The 25,906-nt window shown below is 36.0% G+C and overlaps 1 protein-coding gene across 2 annotated transcripts; it reads right to left on the bottom strand.

Annotated features, from left to right (window-relative positions):
• Positions 1 to 1,226: 1,226 nt before the first annotated feature.
• On the bottom strand, positions 1,227 to 22,202 carry calb1 (calbindin 1). 2 transcript variants are annotated; one of them, XM_067394045.1, is made up of 11 exons: positions 22,098 to 22,202; positions 21,733 to 21,809; positions 10,082 to 10,156; positions 9,419 to 9,499; positions 7,628 to 7,684; positions 5,710 to 5,787; positions 5,573 to 5,628; positions 5,425 to 5,464; positions 5,290 to 5,343; positions 4,000 to 4,071; positions 1,227 to 1,916 (listed from the first exon to the last, which is right to left on the bottom strand). In XM_067394045.1, exons 1-11 carry the CDS (start codon positions 22,174 to 22,176, stop codon positions 1,803 to 1,805), a joined length of 783 nt encoding a protein of 260 aa, XP_067250146.1. In that variant the 5' UTR covers positions 22,177 to 22,202; the 3' UTR covers positions 1,227 to 1,802. The 2 variants fall into 2 exon arrangements, with proteins under 2 accessions (XP_067250146.1, XP_067250155.1); XM_067394054.1 differs by lacking the exon at positions 10,082 to 10,156.
• Between the last annotated feature and the right edge of the window lie 3,704 nt (positions 22,203 to 25,906).

Below are 25,906 nucleotides of genomic sequence, written 5' to 3'. Positions count from 1 at the left end.
TGTTTTTGTGGAAACTGATCATTTTTGTCAGTATTCTTAAATGAACAAAGTTAAAAAGATCATTTATTTGAAATAGAAATCTTTTGGCACAATGTAAATGCATTTACTGTCTCTTTTAATGCGTCCTTGCTAAACTTGCTGCTCCCAAACTTTTGAAAGGTAATTTATTTCATAAATTAGATAAGACATATTTAATAAATAATATTATACATTTTAATAAATAAATGTTTAATATGTAATTTAATATATTTGGTGAACAAAGCCTGAGTCTTGAAGTTTTTAGTCCTCAATATGTCCTCATAGTCATCAGTGCTAAATATCAGTTAGCCTTAATGTGGCATTTTCAGGGCAGCCTAAATCACTAGATATTACTGGCAGGTTGCTAAAATAGCTCATAAATTGGCACGGAAATTCTGGTATCAAAACAATTTTCCGGCTACAGCGCTTGAGGGGAAAGGCATTTCTCTCGAATGCCATTCATCCTTGGTGTTCCAGTCCAAAGGTATCTAATAGAAAATTCCAAGCATAAAATCTTGAGACAGATATGAGAAAATAAGTAAATCAAATAATTTTCAATATGTGGCTATCTGATTTCAATATGAAGCTATCAACGTTCCAACTAAATAAAAGGTTTAGACTCTGATTGTTTCTGGTTGTTCACAATGACACAAGTTTTATGTCTTGCAGTGTCCGCTTTGTGAAGGTCAACTGTTCAATTATAAGATAAGATCATGATCTGCTCAAACTTTAAATGGGGTGGAGAACTCTACTGAGAGTTGTTTTGTGTTTTTGCCAGAGCTCCCCAACACCAGCTTTATTTTCATGTATTGTTTCAAACCAGGCATTCAAGTTGCGTATGATTTTATTTACTGAACTTAGTAACATTTGCATGCTGTGAATATGTTGGACCAAACCACGCAATGAGCTCCTTGAGAGCTTCATCATTTACTCATATTGTTCCAAACATAACTTACTTTCTACTGGAGAACACAAAAGAAGATATTTAGAAGAATGTTTCAACTGTTAAATTAACTTTCACTGTATGGTGAAAAACTTTTCCACAGAAGAAAGTCATACAGATGAGGGCTTTACTACTGTAATTTAAGCTGATCTCTAAGTACTGAGGGATGTATGACACACAACTGGATGCAAGTAGTCATTTAATAAGTTTAATATCATCTTACACAGTGTCTGTGGTGTTCAGCATAGAGGAGCATGTCATTCTTTACAGTGCAAAATCTAACATTAAAGACAGGACTGGGGCGATGCATTACATTCGGCATGTGCTTGCAGTCAAAAATACCCCACTAGCAGGGCCTGCCATCAGCTACAGTATAAACATGCATCGCAAAAGTAAATGTAGCCTTTTGGAATTTTACATAGATCCCCCACCAACAGGCTGTGTTTCATCAGCATTCCTTGAGGACATTATTGCTTTTGTCTATGATATTGTAAGATAAATCATTACTTCTTATATTTGCTGAATAGGTATTGGTGAATATTTTGGATTTTGAAATCAGGATGGGGATTTGATATCTTTTGGGGCTTCCTCATGTTGAGGCAGATGTAGTGTTTATCTATGCAGTGAAGGTTGTAAGTAGTGTATGTGTGTCATTGTTAAAAAATCTGTACATTAAGAAACAGTATAGAAACAACAAATTGAAAAGTATATGCCACTGGTTGCCTGCCTATGTGAAATCCATGTTCAAAATGAAAGAACGTAAGAAGGTTCTAGCTACATTACACATCACAGGTGAGCTTGGGACGGGGTTCTGAGATGGTGTGAGTACAGACGGAGGCGTTCACATCTCCTCTGCGCACAACACCAGCGCCAACTCTGTTCTGTAGAGCTTGCCTCCGTCAGACAGAGCCATGATGGCACTCTTATACGTCGGGATTTTGTTGACTTCTAGAACCTGTCAAGAGATCAGAAGAGGATGTTTAATGATTTTATTGTCCTTTAATGTGGCATTAGATTCAGTGGCATAATTGTAGTCTGAAAGGCTTTGTTCAGACATGCAGCAAGTACATTATAAATGTACATAAGTACAGTTATAATGTTGCAAATGTTTTCTATTTCACATAAATAGGGGTTCCTTTGAACTTTATATTTGGCAAAGTATCTTGAGAAAAAAAAAAAAAAAACATGATTTCTGAAGGATCATGTGACACTGAAGACTGAACTAATGATGCTGAAATATCTTTTATAATATATTTTAAAATATATTTAATATGTAATTTTCCATAATACTACTGTTTTTACTGTATTTTCAATCAAATAAATGCCAAATGAAAAAGACTTTCAAAAACCATAAAATATCGACCCCAAACTACATACCTAATGGTAGTGTAGATATGTAATTTTTTTTTATGTTTTTTTTTTTATTTAAAAGTATATTCCATGCTCAGACTCTATTGGCAGCATCTGGGCTGCTATTAATTCCCACAGAAAACTGACCCATACCTCATTTAGTAAAAATAAAAAATGCAGTTATGCACTTGAAATAGAAATCTGAGGGGGCAAGAAAAAGTAGTAGACTGCTAAAACATGATTTTGGTAATTATTTTTGAGGTTAGCTTAGCTATATGCTGATTGACAAAATTCATCATAAAAAATTAGTCTTTCTTTTCCTATTAAAATGGACCAAAAAACAAACAAACTGATGACTCATGCTGCACTACACAGATTTTTGTCAAATTAGATGCTCTCTAAAATGAAAATGCCCCTACTCCAAATCAACCTGCAACCAACTAGCAAGTCGCTAATCATGGCTCATAGTGATGTAAACAAAGCCTGTTGGCTATTTAAAAAAAAATATTCAAACATAATGTTTAATAGGAAATACATTGGCATGAGAAAGAATAGCAAACTTCTTGGCATCTTCAAACTTTGCTGAATGCTTTGCCGCACAGACATCCATTGTAAGTGCATTTCTATATGCGTTAAAGGTGCCCTAGCATCAAAAATTGAATTTACCATGGCATAGTTGAATAACAAGAGTTCAGTACATGGAAATGACATACAGTGAGTCTCAAACACCAAAACAGGCGAATCTCAACATAACACCGACTGTTGCGTAACAGTCGGGAACATTAATATGTATGACCCCAATATTTGCATATGCCAGCTCATGTTCAAGGCATTACACAAGGGCAGCCAGTATTAACATCTTGATCTGTGCACAGCTGAATCATTAGACTAGGTAAGCAAGCAAGAACAATAGCGAAAAATGGCAGATGGAGCAATAATAACTGTCATGATCCATGATTACATGATATTTTTAGTGATATTTGTAAATTGTCTTTCTAAATGTTTCGTTAGCATGTTGCTAATGCACTGTTAAATGTGGTTAAAGTTACCATCGTTTATTACTGTATTCACAGAGACAAGAGAGCCGTCGCTATTTTTATTTTTAAACACTTGCAGTCTGTATAATTCATAAACATAACTTCAGGTGCAGGGAGCGAGAGGATTTAAAGGGGCCGCAGCCTGAATCGGTGCATAGTTAATGATCCCTCAAAATAGGCAGTTAAAAAAATTAATTTAAAAAATGTATGGGGTATTTTGAGCTAAAACTTCAGAGACACATTCAGGGGACACCTTAGACTTATATTACATCTTGTAAAAACTGGTTCTAGGGCACCTTTTAGAAATATATATATATTTTTTTTTACAAACTGAGGGACTGAAGTTTTCTTAGAGCTGAACTTGTACTGAACCCAAACTATTCCTTTTTTTAAACTGATAGTTGTGTACCACAGTAGTTTCCTCCCTTACATCATGTAAAGTTTCTCTATCCTGCTCTAAAGTGAAGAATTTGTATGCAAACCACATGCAGCAGAGGGAGATTAGATTTCTGACTAGTATTATCATTTATGAGTGCTTGAAGAAATTAGTTTGTGCCCATCATGGGCTTCAACTGAGAGCCAGAATACATCAACAGATCTCAGCAAATGAAAGTATGAAACCTCAGATTAGCCTGGTTTTTAGATACGTACCTTGTTGTTTTTCTCACAAAGGTCTTTGAGGAGGGCGTCAAGCTCATTTTCGTCCATGTAGCCGTTCCTGTCCTGGGAGAGGCAGCAAGCATAGTGAACATTAACAAGCACAGATGTGTGACAGCCACTGAGGAAACTCAGCGTCATGCCACTTTACCATCATTTCCTGTATTCTCTATTCAGACATTAGGGACGCCTCATGCAATGTTCTCTAGGGAGAGATTGGAAATCAGGGCATTAAGGATCGGTTTTGCACACAGAGTCAATGCAATGACATGCTGGGTCTCGGGGTGTACATTTGGTGCTCTGAAGAAATAATAGTCAGTGAAAGTGGGCTGTAACTTCATTTAGATGGAAAAGGTAGTATACATACTGTATGTAATGGCTTTGGTTTAAAGGAAAAGTTCACCCTCAGTTCTTTTCTTTTTCTTTTTATAATTTATTTTTATTCACCATCATAAATAAATGTAATTTTAATAATAATAATAATAATAATAATACATATAATTTATATTAATGCTTATATTATATATTATTATATTAAATTTACAATAATACATATAAATTTAAACACAGTTTAAAATTAAAATTAACTACTTGTATCCATATGGCATCAAAAACAAACTTCATGACATTATACTGTTTTAGTAGGCATTTAGATATATCAGACAAATAAGTCCATGAATCTCCATAATTTTCAGAATGTGGCCTTACATCACCTCTTAATGAGATGAAAGAACAAGCTAGCCTGTTGCATTGACCCAGGGCAAACAGTATGTGGCCAAGCTACATGTCTGCTAAATGCAGACCAGCAGTCGGTATGTCTGTAATGAAATGCCTCAGAGCTTTGAGCATATGCCTCCTCTAATGCTGCATCATCGCACAGTGTTTTCTAATAGCCCAAAAATGCGTATGTGTGCATTTGAGCCAGTCTTCATGTGAGTTTGCAACCCGAACCTGCCAATCAATAAAGATCAGGGGTGCTGTCATCAGCAGTGAGGAATTTGCCCTATTCAGGGACACAGTAATACATTACAATGGAGCCAGGGCCAAAAGCTTCAATGGTGTTGGAGGTGATATCCAGAAAGAGCACTGTCTTTGCATACTAATGACTGCTTTCCTCAGGCCTTATACAATTGGAGACACTCTGGCTGATCTATGCATGCTTGGTTATGCAAAAATATCAACCAGTATTAAGTTTTGGCTTGACTTATTTTAAGGTGGCCAGGCATAGAGTATTTTGATGATTACATCATTTAAATGAATGATTGATCAATGCAAGAGACTTACCTGATCATACAACTCAAAAATCTTGTTGAACTCTTTTCTGGCCATTTTTACCCCCTGATGAAAAGATTTGTTCAGTTTTAGGTGGGTATGGGTAAATCCAGAGCATTTATGGCTTAATTACTACTGCAGATGTACCTGAAATTTTAGTAGAAAGTTTTCCTGGTCTGGTAACAGCCTGTTAAAAAGAGTGAGAGAGAGAGAGAGACATGCCATATTTCGAATTCATATATCAGAGTTAATAGCCAATGATAAATATTCATAACGAATTTGCAAGCTCACTAACCGTGCCATTTCTGACAGACATAATTTCCCATCTTTATTTGAATCAAAAATTTTCAGCTGTAAAAAAAACAACAATATTTATTCCCTTAAAAATGGGGAAGATACAGATGTATTTGTTGAGCTCTGTAGTTCACTTACTGTAGTCAGTGTGTACTCCTCTAATTTCTTCTCATCATATGGTTTTTTAGCCCTCTGAAGCAGATCTTTCAAAAAGTTCTGAAAAACATTAGATTTCAGCAAGGATGTATTAAATTAATCAAAAGTGTACTTTTGATTAAACAAAACACAAAAGTACACAAAAATGTATTTTTGATTAACAAATGCAGCTTTGCGCATATGAAACGTTGGATTTTTACAAAAGTAAAAATCCCATTCATTTGATTTTGTTCATCGATGGTATATGCTTTTGTTGAAGCCATCAGCCTGCATTGTTTTAACTTTTTTTTTTAAATAATCATGTTCAGTAGTAGAAATCCTGGTAGATAAACAACAAAACTACAAAAACTTTGGTTAAGTACACTTGTAGCTGGTTGGTATATTTCATGGCTTATAACTCTTGAACAAAGGCTTTTTTAAAAAAAAAAAAAAAAAAAAAAAAAAACTTTATTTTAGGTTCTTTTAACTATTTGCTTATTAGCATGCATATTACTAGAATATTGGCTGTTTATTAGTAATTATAAAGCACATATTAATGCCTTATTCTGCATGAACTTATTTTACATTCGTAATCCTACCCAATAACTAAACCTAACAACTACATTACTAACTATTAATAAGCAGGAAATTAGGAGTTTATTGAGGGAAAAGTCGTAGTTAATAGTTTATGTGTTCCCTATACTAAAGTGTTACCAAAAAAAAAATCCTTATGGGGAAAAATACTTTGTAACTAAGGCTTCTGAAAAAAGTGGGCGGCCATTGTGGCATATAACCAATTTTGACCAATCAGCATCTAGGACCAGAACTATTCATTTTATGTTCTGTATTTTTGCTCTCAGCATTTCCTCTTCCTGCCGGAGGTCCATTAGTGGGTCCAAAAGCGGCCCAGTGTTGACAGATTGCACTCATCAAATCACTGACTGTAAATCTGGCAGATGTTCAAAGAAACCGTTCTCCATTTTAATTTAAATGCCCAAATCTGCAGTGCTTGCTTTAAACAAGCCCCTTTGAAGGGTGCATATTTTGTTCAGTTGTTGTCATACCCTCCAGTCCACATGCTAGAGAAAGACCTAGATTGACTACTTAAGAGGGAAGCTCCAGTGCCGGTAATCCCATATGGCTATGATTGACCTTATGTCTCTTACATTTTAGAAGGTACGCATTGCCTTCCAAGGTGATTTAGGTCAATCATTTGTTGTTAGTTTTACACTTTAAAAGGCCAAGGCTTGTCCTGAGTGATATTATTAGACAAGATGGTGAAAAGATAATAGGGTGGAATTGTACTTTAAGTATGCTGGTCAGCAAGTTTGTGTGCCAAGTGTCATAATGCTTTATTGTTTGCCAAACCTAAAAGGGTTTAACCCTCATGTCCATGTTTGAGATCTGAAGGCCAAATTAATAGCCTAAATAACAAACTTTTAAGTAACTGGGTGATACTTCATGACTTTTTCTAAGCATATGAGAACAGATTATACTGAATAGCAGCAAAACATTTTACATATTAAGACTGCAGTACACTCCTGCTTATTGCTTATTTGGATTTGTTTTATTGTGTTTTTCTACAATGTGTTTTTGCTCAGACAGAACCAGAAATGTTACTGTGCTGAATAACGAGTCACTTTTTTGAAAAGTGCATATCAACTTTGTGGTAAAATAGAGGGTTAAAGCGCTACTGTAAGTGTGTCCTGGTTAGGTCAGAGCAACATATGTTTTGGAGAGAAAATTATAGGTTTAAAATTACTATTATTATATTTCCACCAACAGCATTGGGGTCTTCACACATACAGTAAGGAGCATAAGAAAGTCAATCTCAGCAGAACATAGTTAGATTCCTCAACCGAGATGTTTGCTCTCTGAGCATATACAGTATCATTTGAGAGGTTAAAAGTTTGCTTCTCACCTTAAGTTCATCAGCTTCAATGTATCCACTGTGATCAGCATCATAATTTCTCCAGGCCTGGAAGAAAAATTAATGACATGGATGTGTTACAGAAAGCTGCAGCTTCAGCCACCTTTTTAAAAAAAAGAAAAAAGGACATATAACATTTACACTACTGTTCAAAAGTTTGGGGTCTGTAAGATTGTGTAATATATTTGAAAGAAGCCTCTTATATGCTAACCAATTGATCATTTGATCAAAAATACAGTAAATAAAATGTTTGGTTGCAGAGAGTCACAAAGAAGAAAACAAAAAGTAAAAAAACAAGGAGTAACAAAAACATTTTTTTTAATGAGCAGAATCCACAAGCACATAGGAGATAAGAAATAACTGACAACCAAATAAAACTTACGACAGAACAATGAACCGAATAAACTGAGGGCTTAAATACAGACAGAGAGTAATCAATGGAAAACAGAACAGGTGCGTAAATTAAAGCTGCAGTTTGTAAGTTTTGCCTCTTTGTCGCCATCTCTGTTTGAAACCTGCAATTGCAGTTATTTGCGGAATTATCATCTTTACGTGGGTTGTGCATTGGCACGGCTCCTCAGCGCGGATGAATCTAATCTTTGCTGTCAGTCACCACGCCGGTGTGGATACTGAACTTCGGAATCACAGATTCTACGTCTTGGAAGCATGACCAATATAAGAATTTTCACCAGAAAATATCACCTGAACATGTCTGCCACCTGATCAATTTAATGCATCCTTGCTGAATAAAAATATTGATTTCTTTAAAAAAACCTTACTGACCCCAAACTTTTAAATGGTAGTGTAGACATTATGTTTACCTAAATATATTGCTCTGCATGTTTTTTAAAAGCACTATTTGTATACTTAAAAACAATGGTATTATCTATCCTATAGTCAGCACAGGTTGTTTAAAGGTCCCGTTTTTCATGTTTTTTTGAAGCTTTGATTGTGTTTATAGTGTGCAATATAACATGTGTTCATGTTTCGCGTGTAAAAAAACACAGTATTTTTCACATCATTTACTTATCTGTATACCGCTGTTTCCACTGTCATAAAAACGTGCTGATGACTTCCTTGTTCTATGAAGTCCCTCCTTCAGAAATACGTAACGAGTTCTGATTGTGCCAGCGGTTCCTGTGTTGTGATTCGACAGCAGCTTAGCTTACCGGTTGTGGTCCATAAACAACGCCTTCGCCAGACAAAGAGGGAACTGCTCCATCTTTCAAGAATAATCTTTGTGCGAATCCGGCATTAAACTGATTGAGATTGAGGAAGCTGTCCTCAGCAAAATGTGCTGCACATAGTTTTACATGTGGATTATAATTTTCGGGAACCGAGTTAAACATAAATTGTAACCATTGATCTCTAAGTACAGCTTCCCTGGGAAGGCCAAACAAAGGTGATTGGACTACGGGATGAAAATAGCAGCGTTTCGACGACATGGCGACAAACACACTCTACAAACGCAACTCTTGCTCTTCTCCGTGGGAGCGCAACAAGACCACGCCCCCTTTTTGGTGTATTCCTGTGGGCGGAGGTTAGTCAAAAAACTGTTTTAGTGAAGTCATTAAAGAAGGAAGTAGAGGGATGTAGTCCGAACTGGCCGTTCGATGTAGGCGACTTCTGTTAAATAAAATATCTCGCTTGGCATTGAACTTTGAGCTTTAAAATTTTACAGATTTTATTTATACTCTAACAACAACATTACACACTAACTAAAGTTTGAAACATCGGAAAACGAAGAACGGGACCTTTAAATGGTGTACATTTTAGAATCACCTCCATAAATTCTGCACAAGACTTCAGCTGTTGTCTGAAAAATAGCAAGAAGTTTTCCTCTGTGGGTAGTATTTGAACCAGCTGTGAACGACATAAAGAAAAAGTTAATTTTTGCACTTTCAGATTAATGTAATGTGCATAAATTCCTATGGTAAAGACAAGTTGACATGTCAGCTATGAAGGAATGTTAGTTTATGAAGTGTCAAAGGCTGCTGGATCTGAGAATATCAGCTCAGAGATAACATCTCTGAAATGATGCTCCCAGAGAGCCACGGACAGCTGCACTGATTGCTGTAAATCCACATAATTTCACTGTTCTGAACAGGTTACAGATCTGACAATGTGAACAAACAAATCTGTTTTCACAATTGGTGTTTTGATGGTCAAATGTGGCTCACAGTACTTGGATGAAAGCATTATATAAATGAACAAACATTTTTGATCTCGGGTAGATCAACACAGAGCAATGTTAAGCTTGTGTAGTTTACTGCAATGTCAACATGACAAACCTTTCTCATTTTTTTGGAGCTTAAACACCACAGACTGTGTCTGCCAGTCAATATTGCAGGTGCCAGACATTTGGACAGTCAAAAAATCTCATTAAATACTTGAAATAAAAAAAATATATTATTTTAATATAGCATACGGTTTTAGCTTCCTTACCTCAATGATACCTATCTTCCCATCAGTTTTTTGCTCATATTTCTCTACAAAGGCCTTCATTTTGTCTGTTAGTTCCTGGGAAAAACAAAAAACAAAGAACTTTCATGCAATACAGTTTGCCACAGACTTCAGTGGTTACAATCAAGCTTCCGGCTGTAACAAAACATTTATTCTGCCTTCTAAAAGCCATTGATGTGTAAGAACAAATAACACACAGACAGATGGGATATGCTGCTATCTTCAGCCCTCATTGCACAATGCTGATTGTGTTTTCATACTGCTTTTGATACAGACGAGCAGAGTTCTCATTCCTCAACAAAAGCCTGCCCATCTTGGCATAGGATGCAGAGTGGTGACTGTGCAAAAATCAGTAAAATAATGTGAAACACCTCAGTTCATTCACATGATGTTTCTGATGAAAGTTAGACCCCAGACTCCAGAGTTTGTTCCATGTTCTTGATATGCCAATAAACTGCAGCCCACCAGGTTTTCTAAACTTTTGCCTGTTTACCAAGAGTTAGATTCAGTGAGAATCAATAGGGTGGCTGAGACAAATGAAAACATATCCTCAAGCCCGCATCTCTGAGAGGACATTGCACTGGTGTACTGCAGACTTTAAAATCAAGTGTATACTAAAATAAAATGTTCGCATTGCATTAGACATAGGGTCATTAAAAAAACAAAAAAAACAAACTGATGTCCGGCCTAGGAAAATTGATATCTTCTTCCTTTATTCAAATATTGTTTAAAATTGGTTAAAGATTTTGAAAGCATACTGCATAGTTGTGCTTGGAGACAATTGTTTTAATTGTGATAATTCAATGACATACCAAATTGTGTGGCTGTCATACAATACACTGTGTGCAGAATTATTAGGCAAGTTGATTTTCTGATCATATTTTTTCCCAAGCACATTTTACCAATTCTAAACCACATTAATCTTAATAACTACTATTCATTTTGTATTTAATCATTTATAAGCGATATATAATTGTTCATGAAGGCTGGAAATGAAAAATGAGCCAAAAAGAGATTTAACTCAGACTGAAAAGTCAAAAAATATTAAATACTCACAAGAAAGATGCAATACTAATGCAATACTAGAAATTGCAAAGTTAAAGCATGACACTCCAAAATAATTAAGAATTAAGGTGAAGAATTAAGTGTGAAACCATCAGGAACCCTTTAGTCTCCAGTGACACCATTTTTCAGAAGTGCAATGTGTCGGGATCTCAGAGACTTAGGTAAGCTAAAGAATCTAATAAGACCTATATAAGAATGGCTTTATAAGAATCACAAGCTGAAGTGTTATAAAATACATGAATACTGTTTTTATTATTATTATTATTATTATTATTATTTAATACGCTTTATAGACAGACAGATTGAGAGTGAGTCTTGAAGGACCAGCACCACATCCTCTTGTACCACTGTTTGAAATATTTATCTTCCAGAATCTGGCAGTAAGGTGTGGGAGTTCACTTTTAGTCCATCTCTTATCCTGAAATGTCTGTCTTGCAGAGATGGACTAAAAATGATCTTCCAAAACTTACTGCCAGATTCTGGAAGATAAATATTTCAAACAGTGGTACAAGAGGATGTGGTGCTGGTCCTTCAAGAGTCACTCTCAATCTGTCTGTCTATAAGGCCTATAAAAACCCAGTCTTCATGTATTTTATAACACTTCAGCTTGTGATTCTTATTAAGATTCTTTAGCTAATCTAAGTCTCTGAGATCCTGACACCTTGCACTTCTGGAGACTCCAAGTAGGTTGCAGTTCTGGAAAATGGTGGCGCTGGAGACTAAAGGGTTCCTGATGGTTTCACACTTAATTCTTAACTCTTTCGCAGTTAACATGTCCACTTGTTTTTGTATGACCCCGCTGACCCAATGAGCATTTTGCTGTCCCTTGGTCATGCTTTAACTTTGCAATTTCTAGTATTGCATTAGTATTGCGTCCTTCTCATGAGTATTTAAAGATGCCCTAGAATTAAATATTGAATTTACCTTGGCATAGTTGAATAACAAGAGTTCAGTACATGGAAAAGACATACACTGAGTTTCAAACTCCATTGTTTCCTCCTTCTTATATAAATCTCATTTGTTTAAAAGACCTCCAAAGAACAGGCGAATCTCAACATAACACCGACTGTTACGTAACAGTCAGGATCATTAATATGTACGCCCCCAATATTTGTATATGCCAGCCCATGTTCAAGCCATTAGACAAGGGCAAAACATCTGGATGTGCACAGCAGATTCATCAGACTAGGTAAGCAAGCAAGAACAATAGCGAAAAATGGCAGATGGAGCAATAATAACTGACATGACCCATGATAACATGATATTTTTAGTGATATTTGTGAATTGTCTTTCTAAATGTTTAGCATGTTGCTAATGTACTGTTAAATGTGGTTAAAGTTACCATCGTTTATTACTGTATTCACAGAGACAAGAGCCGTCGCTATTTTCAGGAAGCGCACGATTTAAAAGGGCCATGTGCTAAATCGGTGCATAGTTAATGATGCCCCAAAATAGCCAGTTAAAAAAATGAATTAAAAAAAATCTATGGGGTATTTTGAGCTGAAACTTCACAGACACATTCAGGGGACACCTTAGACTTATATTACATCTTTTAAAAACAAGTTCTAGGGCACCTTTAATAATTTTTGACTTTTCAGTCTGAGTTAAATCTCTTTTTTGGCTCATTTTGCCTGTAAAAGAAAACCTGCCTAATAATCTGCACACCTGAATATAAGGCTTTTTTTTTATTTCCAGCCTTCATGAACAATTATATATCACTTATAAATGATTAAAAACAATATTAATAGTAGTTATTAAGATTGATGTGGATTGGAATTGGTAAAATGTGCTTGGAAAAAGAATATGATCAGAAAATCAAATTGCCTAATAATTCTGCACACAGTGTATATATAAGATTTTTTATTTAAAATTGTTAAAATGTCTTTTAAAGTTAAAGTCTATTTGCTTCTATTATAGAAATATTTGTCTGGAATTTTATTTTTTAATTTTTTTGTCAGAAAACATGGCTAGTTTTTAATGAAATTACACTGGTGACCCATACTGTTGAATATAAACATAAGAATAATTATTCAAAAATAACAGGTTTGATTATCGTAAACGAATCATATCCTCCATGCTTGAGTGCAATATTGGATAGCATTATGCTATAGACAATAATAAAAATTTATATATATTGCAAATATAAACAATGTTACACATTCAAATGAAAGATGACATACATGGTAGGATATAATGTAAGTCTAAATAAACTGTTTTAATATTAGAGTTTATTTTTAAGGTAAACGAAACAAGTGTAATTTTCTTCTCAAAACTGGCATCTGTCCATTGACAATAATACAGGTGGAAATTCCTTTACGCTTCTAATCAAAGCCGCATGCGACTGTGATGAAGGCCTATTTTTAAAAAAATCTATACTCATTTATTGTATTACAATGCAGTTTGTCATTTCTTACTTACAAGCATTAATCTTATTACTTATCAATGCTTTTGTCAGGACCCTTTCTTTCTCTTTATCCATAAGCCCAACACTGCTGAACTGCTGATGGTATCTATAATGGCTACTAAATGATTAATGAAGGTAGACTTGTGAAACTCTCTTCTATATAATGCATATAGAATTCCATATGATTGACTAAAAAGGCTCATTGATTAATTGCACAACCATTCTGAAATTCTAGTGCTCTGTGGTTTCATTCTGGAGAACTTCTGCTTCTGCTGACAGTGAGGACAGTGAGGGAGGGATAAAATCAAAACATAATTTAAAGGAATTGAAATGAAAATGAATCAGTTTAGGTCAAGTTTTCCTCTTTCAGATGATGACGAACAGAGCGAGTTTACAATTTTAGTAATGATTAGTTGTAATAGTAGTGGACTACTTTTAAAGTGAGGCCTGACATAAATCAGCTGCATCTTCTCTTTCTATTTAGTATTAAACAAGAATGAAAAAAGTTAATAAAATGTTAAAGATTGTATTTATTACAATATGGGACACATATAAGGTGTGTGAATTAATTTGAGTCTACTCAAAAAAAAAAAAAAAAAACCCATAAATGTAATCCCAGTCTGAACAAGCAATTTCATACTGAGAAATGTTTTTGATTTGTTCAGTGTTTGTCAGCTTAATGCCGTTATTGATCAAGAATTATTATTTTGATGCTTTATGCTGTTGTTATTGTTTTTGACATTATTGTAAGCTATTTGTTGGGTGAGGTCATATTTTTACTCATTTGACATTTGCCATTATCGAGGTTTGTGTGTTGAGGTCCATATGAATGCATTTTAAGTAGGCCTTATTCAAAGAGAGTTAGTCAAGAAAACCTGAAGTAAGGTGGGCACAAATGACACCTGGACACATGCACAGAAGTCTGAATAAATTAAATTGTTATATGCAGAGGCCCATGAGAGACATTTAGAGAGCAGAAAAGCACAGCAAGATATCATTAGAAGTGTGAAATGACCCAGTGGCTGCTTTTCTTCAGTCCTGTCACAGTCCATCACCATCTCTTTACGCCTAATAGAGCCGTAACTCAATGACATGGGAATCTCAATAAAGCAAACCACTGGACACCACTTCAGGGACAACATGGAGGACAAGAAAGTCACTGTTTTATAATGTCAGAACAGCTGCACACCTATTTGTATTCTGCAATTACAAAACACAGATGGTGGGACTGCTGGAAAACTGAAGGTTGCAGGTTTGTGCAAAGTGTCATACTGTAATATACTGGTGGTTCAGATTTGTCCTCTTTCACCATTCATGGCCATTTAAAATTAGGTGTGTTTTCTGGTGAATTTTATTGCAAGAAACATCTATTGGTATTATTTTGTATTGTTATCATTTCTTTAGTAATTTGTTTTATTATTTATATTAATGTTTTATTTAAATTTTATATTAACAGTGCGCTACTATTTTTTATTTTGTTTTGTAGCCGGTAGAGAAAGACTATGCTTATTGTTGTTGAGGGGAGTCGTGGCCTAATGGTTAGAGAGTCACACTTGTAAACCGAAGGTTGCGGTTTCGGTCCTCAATACTGACAAGAAAATGTTGGTGGGAGAGTGAATGAACAGTGCTCTTTCATACCCTCAATACCCACAACCGAGGTGCCCTTGAGCAAGGCACCCCTGAGTATGAGTTTTTAAACATTCAGTGGTTCCCTTGAACAAACATTTCCAATCCTTTACTTCCAAGCGTCCTAAGCCACCTGAGCAATTGCTATTGAGATGAATGTAAATGCTTCCTGCAGATATTAAAGGTGATACAGAGGATCTTTTCATCGACTGAGAAACCAAAGACTGTTAGTGAGTTTTTGAAATGAGCGCATGCGTAAGAACAACCCCTCTCCTTCACAGCTCGTTTCGAGGGAACGCCTCCCAAAACTCGTGCAGGAGTATTGGAACAGGAGTGTTTACCACCGGCATTCGCTGTGTCGTGTTAGTGGATTCATTATGTCGGACTCACCGCAGGCAACTCATAATCTGCAGTTGTTACTCCTGACAAAAACATTGCATGCAACGCCTGTGGGAAGTTACTGGAGCGCGCACGTCTTTCACATGGAACGTAATGGCAGTGATTGACAAGCCAGAGGGCCAATCCTTTACGTGATGATCACGATTGGCTGATGTTTTTAAGGCCCTACCTCGTGCACAGATGATGTATATTAATATTATTCCTTTCAGTGCACCTAATAAATAGTCTTTTATCAGTTAGTGAAGACAGTTTCAAGTAATATTGCAAAAATGTGTAAAACAAAACATCATCTGTAGCACCTTTAAGGCCCGATCACACCAAGGGCCCTATTTTAACGATCTAAACGCAAAGTGTAAAGCGCACGGCGCAGGGCGTGTCCAAATCCACTTTTGCTATTTTAACAACAGAAAAACGGTCCGTGCGCCGGGGTGCATTTTTGAAATGGGTTGTCCCTATTCTCTTAATGAGTAATGGGCATAACGTTCAATAAACCAATCAGAGTGTCATCTCCCATTCCCTTTAAGAGTGAGATGCGCTCGCGCCATGGCGGATTTCTTAAAGCAGGCTTGCAAATGCAGGCTTTCAAATAGCTCCACGCGTTGAGTCAGTTAATATATATCGTCGCTGTCCGATAAAAACCACGTATGTCCATTTTGCCGATTTTGAGATTTTTCGACGGATTGAATGTCCAGGTTCATTACCGTATACAGTATGCTTCACATATCTAAATGGTCAATGAAAAGTTGTCAAATCATTTCATCTGATTTTCACGTATATCCATTTGGTGTCAAAGCTGTCAATCACGCCGCGTATCTCCCGCCCTGTGGAAGCATCTCGCCGGTCTCGTGAAGTTTTCATCGAAGCTCAGCACTGGATAGCCGAATAACACTGTGAGGTTACATTGCCAAATAAACATAGCCTGGTGAGACAATGACTTTCCTTTATCGAGGTAAACGTTTCCCCCCTGACGCCAGACGTACGTCTAGGAGTGACAAAATTATGGTAGGACTGTGCAAACAAAGTATCTGTCTAGCATTACCATGTCAGTGTATTGATTCATTGTCCCTTCATAGTTTGCAAGAGACATTTAATAAATTTATAATTAATATTAAATAAACTAAGCGTATTTAATAAACTAAGACGTAGGCTATTTAATAAACTGAGCATATTCATCTGTCAATATGAAACGCGACTTGGCCATTCTAATTAATGATCGGAAGAACGCGTATCGACCACCGTTATTGTAAAATATGCACGTATGTCCATTTAAACTCAGTTTTGGTCAAATGTGGATTATATCATTACACTGGCAAGAATATGGTTGCATGTAAAGATGCCGTACCAAGTATGACAACGCTACATTCAACTGCTTTTGAAATACTGTGTTTTTTTCACTTCCTGAAAAGTAACTGTTTTGGACATACGTGAGTTTCATCGGGCAGCTATGATATGTGTGTGTATTGGCACGATTGTTCAATTAATTAACCATTTTCATTCATCATTTAGTAATATCAAGTAGTATAGGTACATTTAGTAATACCAAAATAGGTAGCCTAATTCTAATACACGCAATGACTATTCATCATTACATTTTTATATTTATGTAGCCTACACAATAATATTCTTTTACACTGTAATCCTTTTTTTTTTAATATTTGGCATGTTTGTGTGATGCGCATCCCTGTGTGTAATAAGCAAAGTCAACGCACACTGTGGACGCCCAGAGGCGCAGTTTCTACCAACGCGCTCTAACAAAAAAATATTGCGCCATTGACTTTAGACTTTAGACCAGGTTTGAGTTGGTCTATGGCGCAGTCTATTTTCAGCTCCTTAAAATAACAATGCGCCGGCAATGCGCCTGAACACACCTCTTTTTTAGACCAGCGGCGTGCATGGGCGCACTAACTGGCGCAAATGCATTTACTAATTTAAGGATGTGGCGCTGAACGGGAAAACGCGAAGGGCGCCGGACGCAAACTAGCAAACACACTTGTGCTGCGCCTTGTGTCGCATTGCGCCAGGTGTATTATAGGGCCCAATGAACGATAACTAGCTGATGAACGATAAAAACGATGACAGCCAATCAGTATCCACCAGACTTTAAAGAGGTAGAACTTTTAAAGCGCTAGACGACAAAATTGCAGCGCGTGCATATAATAAACAGAATGTTGTTGTCCGCTGGTGTAGAAGCTAATATACCTGTCACGATCACCAGCTGAAGGGCCCTGGTTGTCCACCAGAGGGCACTCCCCTATTGTTCATTCCATCAAAGACTACATCCCCCCATAATCCTCTGCCCTGTTTCATCATCACTGATTGCCTACAGCTGTTACTCATTAGCCTCATTAGCTCCCTATAAAAGCCTGATCAATTCTGTCACTCATTGCTAAGTCTTGTATGTGTCTATACTATTTCTATCCTGTTTTTCCAATGTTCTGTTTCTCTTGATTCTCTGCCTGTTTGTTCAGAATTCTCTTTTTGCCTTAGTCCTGTACTCAGTTATTGTTTGGATTGTTTCGTTTGTGTATGACCGTTGTCTGGATTTGGACTAAGATTGTGGATTACCCTTAAAATAAATACTGCGTTTGGATCCCCAGCCTTCGTGTCTCAGTGCAGTTCATGACAATAGTTATCATTATAGTTATCTTTATAGTTATTGTTCTTGGTGTGAATGGACCTTTGTAGTTTATAATCGGATCCCATAAACCTTGACACCTTTAATACGGCACTTAATCTGGGTTGCTTGGGGCGAATTGTATAGTGAGTGTCCATAGTGAGTGTAGTTTAACTGATAAATTGCTACTCTGACCTTCATGATAGAAGAACTGAAAACTTCACATTTATTATTATGACATTCATTACAGTCATTCAGTTACCAATTATTCAGCATCTATTCAGTCATTCTTGGCCCTTATGAATGTTGTTTACTTGGCAATTTCAGCATGTGCATTTTCCAGACAAGAACAAACCATCATTCGTACCAGTAATGAGTTTCATCCAAGGTCATTCCACTACATCAAGTCTGCATGCAGTTCCCTCCAATGAGGCTTTGGTTCTTTTATCTTTGTTTTCAACAAACTGTGCATTGCTGTTCTTAGATAACAGCATAACCAGCAGATTGCAACTACAGAGGTATTGTAAAACAAACGCAAATGAGGATTTATCCTCTATGAGGCAAATGAGGGGAGGAGCCAGCAGCAGATGTGCATGGACACAGATGGAGAGACAGACTGACTCTAACGTGCTGACTGAGACAAACTGGGACAAAGTCTCTGTCCTCTATCAGAGCTTTTAACAGGTCTGATAACAAGCCACTCCATCATATGATACAGCAAAGGAATTCACCATCATTTATTATAAATGCTAGCCTGGAGACAATGTGTATGCAACTAAAACCGCAATATCTTCTAAAAAGGTCATGTAGTTTAAGCGTCATTTTGATGAACCAAAATGAGATCCATTTAGATGGACTGTGACCATAACCAACACCTCACAACCTCATATAATGCAAAGACGGATATAATCTTGTTGGGTTTGCTGTGGTGCCGGAAGTTATTTTTCAGTGTAATAAAAGTATTATTACTTTTATTATCTTGTTATTGTGTTTATTATAATTTTCATTAATTCTTTAATCTTTTTCTTTCCTTTGTATACATAATGTTTAATATACAATAATAAGCATTTATTTTAATAAGCATTGTATATTATACTTATATATTATACTATTACACATTGTTATTATTATAATTATTATTATTATTTGGCCAATACAGGCCATACATTACAGAGATCCCAGATAGGTCCCCCCAGGTTGGATGGTCCAATATTTCAACCACTTTACACAGGCATACAGTACATCCCACTCCAATAGTTTTACGTAATAATCATATTTTATGTAATTCTATGTTTTTCTAATTCTGAAACTTTATGTGCTCTCCATTATTTTTATTTTCTAAAAAAAAAATAGCTGTTTTAAACTTCTTCTAGGCTGTTAGTCTAACTCGCATGACATTTGCTATGCATCATCATATTCTAAAAAGTTGTCAAAAGATTTTTTTCAAAGCAGTTTAAAGACACAAACAAGTAAAATGTTTGGGCGTGGCCCATTTTCACTTACTGACATATATTTTCTAAGTGCCTAGTCCAGCATTCATAAAACTGGACTAACACCAGGATAATGCATGAAATTTTGTCTACTTCTGGCCATAGGGGGAGCTACAACTAAAAAACAGGGCATTTTTGGGGGCTGAAATTTAACTTTGTGTTTTTAAACTATTAATTTTTCCATTGAAAATATTCAGAATTTTGGTAACACAAGTTAGTTTAGGGTCCAATTCTCACTATTAACTAGTTGCTTATTAGTATGCATTTTACTAGGATATTGGCTGTTTATTAGTACACTCTAAAAAATGCTGGGTTAAAAACAACCCAAGTTGGGTTGAAAATGGACAAACCCAGCAATTGGGTTGTTTTAACCCAGCGGTAGGGTTAAATGTTTGCCCAACCTGCTGGGTAGTTTTTAAATTACTGTATTGCTTAATTAAAATTAACCCAAAGTATGTTGGAAATGAACATTTATTAATGTTCAATGAATAATTATTAAACAATAAACATTTATTAAATTTCTTATTAATAAATTTATATTAATAAACTATTAAACTATTACATTTATATTAATAAAATATTAAAGCTTATTAATAAACATTCACCTTTTGTCTATTATTGTTGCCTCTAATTGCATCTGGTTTTTAATTTCCCAACTATTTTGGGTTCATTTTAAGCTAGCCATATAGCAATTTTTAAACAATAGTTGGTTTAAATAAAACTACCCAGCAGGTTGGGCAAACATTTAACCCAAACGCTGGGTTAAAACAACCCAATCGCTTGGTTTGTCCATTTTCAACCCAATTTGGGTTGTTTTTAACCCAGTATTTTTTAGAGTGTACTAATAAAGTATATTATAAAGTATAAAGTATATTATTTCCTTATTCTGCATGACCATATTCTACATCCTTTAATCCTACCCAATACCTAAACTTAACTATTAATAAGAAGTAATTAGGAGTTTATTGAGGCAAAAGTCATATAGTTAGTTTATAGTGAGAATTGTACCCTAAACTAAAGTGAGACTAAAATTTCATTATTAAAAATTCACCTATAAAAGTTTAGTCTGTTTGAAAATACCACCTATAATATTTGACAGGCAAATTCCAGTCCATTTTATTTCTCTTTATAAATTTGCTTCCACAAATTCAGTGGTTCAAAATTCATCAGAATATTCAACATAGCACAACCAGTAACGGCAGGAATTTATGAAGTCACTACTTTATTGCCTAATCCTAACCCCTCCCCCACACCTAATCCTAAACCTACCAATACTAGGGGGTAATAATTTGGCGGGGTCAGAATTAGAAACAACAGAGGAAGTTTGCAATCTGCTATTAATCTGATAGTTGCCTGCAAATCAAACAAATGGCCATCAAGAGTCAATACTATTTAAACATGTGTGTGTGTGTGTGTGTGTGTGTGTGTGTGTGTGTGTGTGTGTGTGTGTGTGTGTGTGTGTGTGTGCTTGTTTTTTATGAATTACGAGGACACAAATTTCTATAATGACATGGGTATTACACTGGTATTACAATGTAAGCATAGTTTATGAGGACATTTCCTGAGTCCTCATAATTAAAATGTATACACATACATATAATTATATACAGAAAAATACGAGGACATGACAAATTTCATCATTTTCCTATGTCAGGGGATGTTATATGTGAAGAAAAATAATAAATAAATAAAGCTGTGCAAAATGCAATAAAGATATTTGAAATTTTTCACAAAAACAATTGTTTACACAGGATCATTATTTAAAGATTTGTCTATTATTATCTATATTTTGTCATTTTCTCCAGAAATACATTTTTTTTTTTTTTTTGCTTGGACCCCAATAATTGATGCTGGCAGCTGTATTTATGGTAATAATAATCATAATTTTCATTAATTACTACTAAGTGTTATTCATATTATTTTTACGGTCATTATTGTAATGTGTTATCAACACAATATTTTCTTGAGATGTGTCACATAAATCCATCTGATATCAATACACAGCATTAGATTAAACAAACAAACTGTGACTTACCAATCCTGCTTGTTTTCGTGCTTGTTGAAGTTCTTTGATAAAATTCTGCAACTCCTTCCCCTCGATATATCCATTACCTGAGAGCATTTACACCCCAAATCAGACACAATACAGTTTCAATTCAGATGTGCTTTCATCAGTCTGCCCAAAAGTATATTTCAAAAACATCTGAAATGACTAACGATCTATATTTTGTCAGATTTTGACATCCCCACAGGTTAATGCATGTCAGATAAATTAGGCAAATAATTTTAACCAAACTTTTGGAAACCATTTGCAAAGCAGGTGGCAATAATAATCCCATTTTTTGTCTTCCCCAAAAATGTTTCAGTTCATGAAATCCACAAAATAAGGAAAGAAATTACCATCGTTGTCATAATGATGGAATATATCCAGGAACTGAGAGGCTGAGATCTCTACTCCTTGCAGGTACGCGTTTGCCATGTTCTCTCCGTGTGTGAGGCGCTGATGCTGTGAGACCGATGCTGTGAGAATGGCTCTCTGATGTCTCCAGTATTTAAGTGAAGTTTCACCCTCCCCTCAGATGATGGCAAACGCCCAGCACACCTCTGTCTCCGCACACCGCAGGTAGCGCGCACGTAGTGCTGAGCTACACAGATGTGAGATGCATTTAAATCAGGACTTCCTTCTGCGCGGATGTCACAGACTCCAACAGAGCACGTTGACACTAATAAAACTCAAAATAGGAACTGTGGAACGTCTGTCGACAAAAAAAAAAAAAAAAAAAAAAAAAAAAAAACATGACATGACATGCATGAAATGCGTTGTATGGAAACGGTGACCCATGCGCTCATAATGACTAAAAACGTGTCTTACGGTTTTGGAACGACATGAGGGTGAGTAATTAATTACATAATTTTCATTTTTGGGTGAACTAACCCTTTAAGTAGGCCTACTTTACGCCTGAATACATAAGCATTGCAACACGTGCTGCGAGATAGGCTACTATTGCAGTCAATTTTGGGCAATAGGATAAAGCATGACAAGTAATGTCATTGTCATTATTTATAGATTTGTACATCATAAATATTTCAGGAAACGTTTTGTGGGTTATTTAAATATCATTTTAGATAACGTTTAACTAACGGCATGTCCTAGTGATACCTATACAATATGCTGCTGTGAGGCGACGAAAACTTTGAGAGTTTACACCCTGAAATTTTAATTTTGCTTTTAATAATTTGGCAAATGTTTAAGAGTGCTTTAAAAATGATGGAATTCCTAGTTTCTCCCTGAAAGTCAATGTTCTGTCACAATGATTAATCATTGCATCGTGTGCCAGTTGGGTCCTTAGACTTCCTTAGCTTCCAATTGGATGTTTAGTGAGCTAGTGTACATCTTTTTTTTCTTTTTTTTTTTTTTTTTTTTTTTACAGAACTTTACTTTGGATAATTATAGAGTTAATTTTTTTGTTCAAAGGCTTTGGCCTTCACAATTCAGACTAGTCCATTCAGGGTTGGAAAACTTTGAAGTTTTGTGTGCTCAGTGTATGTGCTTTGTGTATTTTTTCTTAGTGCTGAACTTATAGAATTAATTTTTCTTTTGCCTCTGTGGGAATTATCCCCTTGTTTGGTTGTCTTGTTAGTTTTCTCATATTTACAGAACATTAATTTGTTAAAATGAGCAATGACCCATGAGATAATTGCTCTCCATATGTTAATTAATGAGGCTCTGCCCAGACAAATGACGGTTGGGTCTCTGATCCTCTGTCATGGCATCCTGCCTGGCAGGTAGGCAGGCACAGACAGACAGATAGACAGACAGTTCACCACACACAGTCACCCTCATGCAATTATAAACTTCCCTGGTAGTCTGGCAGAGTGAGTGAAATGGGCTTAAATTAGACTATGTGGTGCATCCAGATGTTGTCACAAAACTGCTGTTTCTTAGGTCCCTTAGCTTTCAGAACATTAGTGGTTCACAACACAGAGCCAATGAGTATACAGACTCCTGATCAACCTGTTGTGACAATTACTATAACACTCTAGAGAGAGAGAGAGAAGCAGGACAGTGTGGCATATGTTTGTGGTGTTGGTCACTAATTGCTGTATAGACACACAGATGGGTTGGCTGGCAGTTGTAGTGTGAGCCTAGGCCATTATGAAACACTCCTGCTGAGTATTGTTGTGAGGAGCTTACATCACGCCTTAGCAAGTAAACAGTGAAACCTGCACATGAAAACAACTCATCTACACCTCAGATGCTGAGATATACACCATATGATACCTGCAATCAGAGTTGAAAACTTCCATTCTACGTCAGAAAGCCGGCTCAGTATTGGTCACGTGAGCACCATGACACATGCATGTGATGCTGACGCAGGAGCTGGCGTTCTGAACCCAGAAGCGCTGCACTGTGTTTAGGAGAATGACATGAAAGAGAAGAAATTTAATAAATTTGTTATTTTTGTTTGTTTTCATGCACACAAAAAGTATTCTCGTCGCTTCATAACATTAAAGTTGAACCACTGTAGTCACATGGACTATTTTAACAATGTCTTTACTACCTTTCTGGGCCTTTACTGGGCTTATTGGAGGTCAGAAAGCTCTCGGATTTCATCAAAAATATCTTAATTTGTGTTGCGAAGATGAACAAAGGTCTTACAGGTGTGGAACGACATGAGGGTGAGTCTTTAACCCTTTAAGCTAAAAAAAGAAAGATGGCATCTGAAAGTTGCAATTCAGTTTGTGTGTAAATGTACCAACGTTTTTGACCGACGTTTTCCACTTTTGATGTCATTTCTAGTGAGAAATTACTATTGTAATAATTAAATATTTGCTTAGTTTTCACCAAAGCTCTCTATTTTGCTGTAGATTATTAAACTGTTACGCTGCCTTAGAAGTCTGTCCGAAATTTATGAAGTCTGTCTGAAATTCACCTTCGTGCAAAAATGCTGCCTGCAAAGTCATTGCCTGATAAGGCAGCGAGGCAACACTTGCCTAATTTTTCGGACACAGCTCTCTTCTCTTCTCTGATGATGTGTTTAATGACGCGAGGGTGGGACGACCTGTCAATCACATGATATCAAAGCAATAGCAAACAATAATGATCCAACGATCCAATCCCGATGGACAAAATCAAGTCCTGCCCAACATTTTTTCTTCTTCAAGAAGCCATTTCACACTGCACTACTGCGTTAATAAGAAAACTAGTTTTCAACACAGCTGCACAGTTTAGTGGTTCGTACAACTTTTTATAATTGCTGTAGAAACTCTCCTCACTAAAAGATGCCTCAGTGTATGTTATTCATGGAAAAACAATTTATCCATTAAGCAGATCATTGAGCAACCAGTGGGAAAAGGGAATATGATCACTCATATGCCTATTTTAAATTACCTTCCTTGCTTGCTAATTTGACTGTTTTTTTGTTTTTGTTTTTCAAAATAGAAATGTCCTAATTGAAATGAGTAAAAAAAATGCTTGCATTACTATTTTCCAATAATTTGTATCTCGCTCACAAACTAATTCAGCTTTGCACCCAAATTAATTGCCAACTATTTTTAGGAAGTCAGATTACAGCCGGCCTCAGCCTGGACGTCTAACATAAAGAAAGTACTTTTTTTGTCCTTCAGATCCTGAAGATGCAGCAAATACTACTGCATTATCAAATCTGTGACAGCTGAGGTGTATCAGCAACCACACAGACATTTTGTCCTGGGTATTTTGCAACACCTTCTATCCATAATGACATTTGGGAGGAAGTAGCAGGTCTGGATTTCTCTGATTATTCCACAATAAGCAGTTTCGTCCTTGCTAATGTATGTGTGAGATTAAATGGTCGAAGTTCAGCCTTATGTTTAGTGAGCGATTTAACAGTCTGAATAGAGTTTTAGATCCGTCTTTCTAGCTGAACTTTCAAAGACCCAAAGAATGTTCAGAGGGGACCAATATTTCATGCTGACTCCAAAAAAAAAAACAAAAAAAAAACACTAATGCGAATTTGGGCCCAGTGAACTTTTGGTTTCTGCACTTGACATTCAAGGAAAATCAAAGAAGGTTGTGCCCTCAACATTAACACAGTCAAAACTACTGATTAAGTAAAAATCCATTTCATTGATAAGAATACTCATTATAAGATGGTGCTAATTAGATGAATAACTTTTGACCCTGAGAGTTGCATCTTAGAAGAGCAAAAATTAAAGTATTTGTCTGT

This window comes from Chanodichthys erythropterus, chromosome 2 (assembly GCF_024489055.1).
Source record: "Chanodichthys erythropterus isolate Z2021 chromosome 2, ASM2448905v1, whole genome shotgun sequence".
Lineage (NCBI taxonomy): Eukaryota > Metazoa > Chordata > Actinopteri > Cypriniformes > Xenocyprididae > Chanodichthys > Chanodichthys erythropterus.
This window is presented reverse-complemented; position numbering and strand designations above follow the sequence as displayed.